Source organism: Pituophis catenifer, unplaced genomic scaffold (assembly GCF_029215685.1).
Source record: "Pituophis catenifer annectens isolate HBS135680 unplaced genomic scaffold, rPitCat1.0.hap2 SCAF_4, whole genome shotgun sequence".
Lineage (NCBI taxonomy): Eukaryota > Metazoa > Chordata > Lepidosauria > Squamata > Colubridae > Pituophis > Pituophis catenifer.
The window spans coordinates 125,156,192-125,163,165 of record NW_027256884.1 but is presented as its reverse complement, the minus strand read 5'-3'; the positions used below and the strand labels follow the sequence as shown (position 1 = coordinate 125,163,165).

Here is a 6,974-nt window from a genome sequence, read left to right as displayed (position 1 = left end):
TCGTCTTCCTTTGTCATATGACCGCCTTGAACCTTTCTGATTTGCCAACCCTCTAAGTCTAATAAATAAATAAATATTAATGTTCAGGCTACTTATATGTCCACCATTCATGGAGAATCAGCAGACTACAGGTAATCCTCAAATCAGCATCATAATTGAGCCCAAAGTATCTGTTGCTAAGTTGAGACATTTGTTAAGTGACTTTTGCTCCATTTGATTACCTTTCTTGCCTCCGCTGTTAAGTGAATCACTGCAGTTGTTAGTAACATGGTTGTTAAGTGAATCTGGCTTCCCCCTTGATCATATGACCATGGGGATGGTGCAACGGTGTATTATTTAAAGTTCTCAGAAACCTATTCTCCAAAGCACCTGAAGGCAGGACAAGAAGCAACGAATGGAAACCAATCAAGGAGAGAAGCAACCTAGAACTAAGGAGAAATTTCCTGACAGTGAGAACAAATCATCAGTGGAAGGGTTTGCCTCCAGAAGTTGTAAGTGCTCCAACACTGGAGGTTTTTAAGAAGAGATTGGACAACCATTTTTCTGAAATGGTGTAGGGCAGGGGTTTCCAACCTTGGCAACTTTATGACCTTGTGGATTTCAACTCCCAGAAAACCTTTTATAGTTTGGTCCCTAAACATCTCCAGGACCATTTCGTTCAAATAGACCAGTGTTGGCAAACCTTTTCGGCACCGAGTGCCAAAACGAGAGCATGTGCGTGCCGGAAAGGCCACCTGGTCTTCCAGTTTCTGGCATGCATGCACGCCCAAAGACCAGCTATCCGGTGCACATGCGCCAGCTCTACCTAGCTTTTCAGGGGCCTTGTGCCTCCCTGCCCGCCCCCCTGGTCCCCATCGGGGTGATGGGACATCGACCCAACAACCAGGTTCTGCAGCACAGGACAGGGAGAAAAAGTTAGAATGCCCCTCCCTCTGCTGGAAAGCTGGAGCCTCCTTCCCAGCCTCGGAGGAAAGAGGCGTTGCCATTCCTGGTGCTCGGGTTGGGGGGCCCAGCAGATGGGAGAGCTTTATCTCAACTCTGGCTGGGATGAAGCACCCACCCACTGAGAACCAGTCAGCGCAGCCCCCCTCCTGCCACTTTTGCCAAGGAAGTGTGATCGCTTCCTGGCCAGTGCGCCTCTTACCTGGCGCTGGACAGATGTTCCTCCTGCGCGGACTCAGCTCCTGCACAGCCCCGCTGCCCCAGAACAGCAGCAGCAGCAAGGGGCAGGAGCGACTGGCCAGCCCCCGTAGCCACTACCCCCGCTGGCGAGCCAGGCCCTTGGCACTGTCTCCATGCATGAGAAGGCTCCTCCTCCTCCTCTGGCTGCTCCAGCATCCTAGCTGGAAGCAACAGCGTGAGAACCACTGCCAACCCCTTGCCCCCAGCGGCAGCAGCTGCCCCATGCACCAGAGCGAGCCAAGTGCTCCGGAACACGGACGCACGTCGGTGTCACAGGGTAGAGGGCTCCCCGCACAAAAAGCCTGTCCGGCAGGGAGGGAGGTAAGCCCAGGACCGCCCGTCCTGGCCGGCAGCTCTGCTCCCGTTGCTCTTCCAGGTTCTGGCACACTGGCCAGTTGCTCTTCATGCATGCGGGAGTGCCAGAAACCAGAAGAGCAGCTGCCCGGTGCGCATGTGTGCTCCAGGAAGATGATCTTCTGGTTTCCAACTGGTCTTCGTGCACGCATGCGCACCAGAAACCAGAAGACCAGGTGGTCAGCGCACTGGGCGCACCGGGCAGCTGCTCTTCTGGTTTCTGGCACTCCCGCGCATGTGAAGACCAGCTGGCTAGAACCCGGAAGAGCAACGGACGACGACTCGTGTGCCACTTCTGGCCCATAGGTCCGCCATCATGGAAATAGACCCAAGCTATCTGGGATACTTAGATAGGAGATGCCGAGGATTCCCCACATATATGGGGTGGAAGAAAATAACTTTGTCACAGCTCTCGAAACAGTTTCTCCCCGTAGAGATTTGGAAAGAAGGTGATTTAAACGGAGCTCGTTTGCAAAACCTCTTAAGTTTGTTCCTCGGCTGAGGAGACAGATAACGTTAACAGTTTCATCAGTTTGATGTGCAGGTGCTTCTTGTTTTAATGTCCACTCGTTCAGCAACATTTGAATTTATGGCAACTTCTGAATGAATGAATAAATTATGACCAAGTTTTTTTAACTGAACAGCTGTCACAGCGTCCCTCTGCTTCCGTGATCATGATTTGTGATGACCTCTGCCAGCTTCCATAAGCAAAGTCATTGGGGAAGCCAGCGGAAAGTCAGATGTTAAGTCAGGTGAGATCCTCACTTAATGACCCCCGTCTCCCCCAATTGTTTTAACAATGGCAACCAGGATTGCTGGAACTGCCATTGCTAAGCACCATGTTCAACTTAAAACTCTGTTGCTTGATGAGCGACTTTCTCATTCCAACCAGTGTGGTTAAACAAGAACCACCTGTATTTGTCTGCTGACATTTTAAATTTTGATATTGTAAATTGCTGGAAGTCCTATGGTTGTATATAAGTACTGTAAATAAAATTAATAAAACTACAGACAGGAGGTATAGACCAGAGGTCTTCAAACTTGGCAGCTTTAAGACTTGTGGACTTCAACTCAGCTATGCTGGCTGGAGAATTCTGGGAGTTGAAGTCCAGAAGTCTTAAAGCCGCCAAGTTGGAAGACCTCTGGTGTAGACATTCAGGATTAATCACAACTTGGAAGGAGCTTTCAGATCAAGTAATCGCCATCTTTCCCTCAAGGCTGCAAGTCATATATTTTAGCCCTAAAATTTATATTCAGGTAGTCCTCGACTTACAACTTGTTCATTTAGTGACTGTTCAAAGTTACAACGGCACATGAAAAAAGGGACTGATAACCTGATACACGATTGTTGCAGCATCCGCGTGGTCTTGTGATCAAAATTCAGAGGCTCAGCAACTGGCATGTATTTATGATGGTGGTGTGGCGTCAGCGGTCTGTGCAGCTAATAGCTGATTCAGACAGCAATGAGGCTGGTGTGCTGGGCCAGCAGTGTGTGCAGCTGGCACTCGAGTCAGACAATGAGGAGGCTGGAGAAGATGTGGTGCCAGAGGCGGGGATTCATCCAGGGCCTTCAGAACCTCCAGAACCTCCCATAAGAGAAGAGGAAGAAGATCTTCTCGATGCACGAGCGCGCAGAGCTGTTAAAAGGCAGAAGTGGCTCCTCAGGAGGAGGTCTCCTCGAGAGTAAGGCGTGGGGCTAATTGGCCACTCCTTTAGCCTATTTAAGGAAGGACGACGACTGAGGCAATTTGCAGGGAACAACTTCTTTCACTTTCCTTCACATCCTGATCTTAGTTCTCTTATCAGTTTCCTGCAGATTGTATCTGGGCTTTCTGCCAACCATAGTAAGATTACGATTATTTATTCTTTGGATTCTTGTAAACTGTTAAGAAAGTTAATTAACAGCCTTTATTTGAAAAAGACTGATTTAATTTAGTAAACTAAGGTTTGTACAGACTGTGTGTGCTGCGTTCTTTGGGGTCTGTAGCTGGGGCAGAATAGACGGTTGCAGTGTCTGGTCACGTGATCTCCTTTCACAACCTTCTGACAAGCAAAGTAAAATGGGGAAGCCACTTAACTGCGTTACTACACTGCAGAGATTCACTGCAATGGCAGGAAAGGTCCTAAAACGGGGCAAAACTCACTGAACGATTGTCTTGCTTAGCAAGGGAAATGTGGGGTTCCGTTATGGCTGTAAGTTGAGGACTACCTATACAGAATGGGGAGAGTTCCCTCTCTTGTCTGCTCATTAATAAATGAACGTTGGAAGCTGTGTTCTACATCTGCAAGGATGGATAACTCCGTGATTTTTATAACAGTAATGTTGGATTAAGGGGTGCTATTCAGCAGGTTCTGGCGAACCGGTAGCGGAAATTTTGAGTAGTTCGGAGAACTGACAAATACCACCTCTGGCTGGCCCCAGAATGGGGTGGGAATGGAGATTTTGCAGTATCCTTCCCCCAGGAGTGGGGTGGGAATGGGGATTTTACAGTATCCTTCCCCCAGGAGTGGGAAGAGAATGGGGATTTTGCAGTATCCTTCCCCTGGAGTGGGGAGGGAATGGAGATTCTGCAGTATCCTTCCTCTGCCATGCCCACCAAGCCATGCCCACAGAACTGGTAGTAAAAAACGTGAATTCCACCACTGGTTGGATTTTGAAAAAGAAAAAAAAGCTGCAAGAAAGAGGCAAAAAATGCAACACTTTTAAAATGTCAGCTTTATTCTCAAAAAGGCTAAAATTTTAGCAGCTTTATTTTAATGCAAAAGGGGACATCGGTCATAGTTTGAGCACAACTCTATCCCCCCAAAACATCCTGTACTAACCGGCTCTCTTGAATTGACGATACCACTGCTTTTACTGGAGGCTGATGCGCCCATTGGATAGAACCACCTCTTCATTGAATGCCATACCAAAATCCTTATTTGCTTCTTCCAATTACCCAAATGAAGTGATGCTAAATACGGAACAGCCGGCCATGTAATGCTAATATCTTAATAACCCGTTGTGAGTCCATTGCCTTCCAGACCAGTTTGTCTGTCTCTCTTCAAAGATATACAAGTGAAGCACCGATAAGGAAATTTGTGTTGACTCCTTGCAATTTGACGTTCGGAGTGCTGAATCTGCAAACTCGTACGGTGAGACTTTTCTGTATATCGTCCTTCCAGCATCGAGGCTCTGGTTCAAGGATATTGCCTGCACACCGTTCTTTGGCGTACGCACACAGGCGCACGCACACCTACGCACAATTGAGCCCAAGTACAGCAAACAAAACGAATATCTCCAGCTGACTGTGGGAAGTGGGCTTGCTTTTCTGCCTTTTGAAATTGCTTTGCAGAGTTACGTATTCTGCAAGATGATCGCAGACTCAATAAAGCCGTCTTAAAAGATTTAGAACGTGCTATTTTTTTCTCCCTCAACCGTATTTTAAAAAAACTTTTTGAAACTGTACACGCCTTTTCCAATAAGACAGCAAATTCCAGAGCTGGTGCTAGTGTTTTAATTAAAAGCAGAATTCAGCCATGAGATCTGTTAACGTTCAACAGCTCATTTCAAGAGGGATTTTTTTAAGACCTTCCTGGGACAAATGCAGGACATCCATGCCCCATTCCTCAAAGGCATCAACAATAGAGCACACCCCAAATATGACATTTGTGCATCAGTGTAGCCTCCAGCCTCAGAGCTGCAGCATCCTCTCTCAAACAACATCTGAAAGCCAGACTTCCAGGATCCGGCAATTTCTCACCAAAGAAGCTATTTTGGCTAAACCCAAGATCGGTGGAGGGGTATGAACAATACTTCACCAGCAATTTTCCGCAAGCAACAAAAGTGGGTTTTTGGAAGCCCCACCCAATGGCAAAAACGGTAAAACAAATGCTGATTTGCAGAAACAAAGTTTTGGAACGCTTACTTGATCAGAGGTGCAGGGATAACTAGTGGTCAACTTTTGAATTCATATCATTGGTCTCTGTACCCAGAACGAGCCGTGCCACGTGGGCATGAACTAACAAATAGGCTGCTGTATTTACGATCAGCACCTTTCCACACCTCCTGACTGTGGAGAAGAGAGTAAGCTGACCACAGAGGAAATTTCGCTTCGGGAATAGAAAGAAGAACCAAAAGGGTCCCAACCTCAAGACCTCCTGATTGCAAACGACCAACTGATCCCTTTTTAACTTCCATGTTTATCAAAATCCCAGAACACAGATGCGTTAATACTTAGGTTTTTTTTTTTAAATTACATATGCACGTGACACGCACACTCGGTGGAGTTTGTGCCGTAACAAAATGGCACTCTGGGTCCTGGTTTATATACAAGCGTTGTCAACTTAAGCTGGCAACCCACAGCCATTTTCTAACGCGCCTCTCGGTTTCCTTCTGTAAAGATGTAAAAAAAAAAGGCAGGCATGATTCATCCTGAATTTCCAAGCGAAAGGATCCCAGATGCTTCCAAAGAAGTGAAAACCATGACCTGACCAGCTGCTACCTAGCACCTTTTTTTGAATCTTAAATCTCCTCCAAATTTTGGGGCTCTGGGGTGGCACGTGTTAAAAAGGAAAAAAAAAAAAGGGATTATATTCTAGGCTGACTCTGCAGACAAATGGTCAGCCTGGCATGCTTCATGATCGGGTGTCTGACTATCGCCATCAGTCAGACCGGGTCATAGCCGCCTTTGCCTCCGGAGAGAGGCCTGTAGAAGGAGCAGTCATAATAACTCTTTGAGGTTCAAAGGCGATCAGTTAAAATTGCAACAAGTCAAATAACTGATATTTTTCCCTTCGCCCGGCAAGGGAGACTCCACATTGTTCAGCAAGGTGTTCTGCCTCGCTTCGCTGATCAGCCGACAAGCCAAGTCCAAAAAGAGTTTTTCCACGTTATCAGATTCTTTTGCTGACGTCTCCAGGTAGTACATATCCTGGGCTCGGGAAAACTCTTCGGCTCTTTGTTGGGAGACTTCACGCTTATCGGATAAATCAATCTTGTTTCCTAGAGAAAAACAAACAGGAGGGGGAAGACATTAGACTGGATCGAGAAAGTTATGAAGCCAACAACTGAACAAAGGATCTGCAAAGATGTTGTGGTCCGCCAGCAGCCTGCGGAGCTGGCAGCGGAGTTGGACAGTGAGGAGGCTGAGGAGGAACATGGGCCAGTCCTGGAGCCTGGGGAAGGCCCGGACAAGGGCTCTGCATTGGAGGCAGAGATGGGGCCAGGGCCATCTGGGAGCGATGCATGGACTCCAGAGCCCCCAGAGTCGGACAGGAGGAGCCTGTTCCTAGTGCGCGCATATGCAGAGCTGCCAGAAGGCAAGAGCAGCTAAAGCAAAAGGGACGACTCGGGAGTAAGGCTAGGAGATGATCGGCCCCTCCCATAAGGCTTAAAAGAGCCTTGATAGTACAGTGGTCTACACACCCTGTTATTAACACAGCTGACTGCAATTTAC

The 6,974-nt window shown here is 47.6% G+C and overlaps 1 protein-coding gene across 1 annotated transcript in view; it reads right to left on the bottom strand.

Moving 5' to 3' along the window:
* Window positions 1–4,237: 4,237 nt before the first annotated feature.
* Window positions 4,238–6,974, bottom strand: part of RAB30 (RAB30, member RAS oncogene family) — a 47,289-nt gene continuing 44,552 nt past the window's right edge. The window contains exon 5 of the mRNA XM_070942965.1: window positions 4,238–6,520. Coding sequence (XP_070799066.1) covers window positions 6,270–6,520 — 251 coding nt within the window. The 3' untranslated portion in view covers window positions 4,238–6,269. The remainder of the gene's footprint in view (window positions 6,521–6,974) is intronic.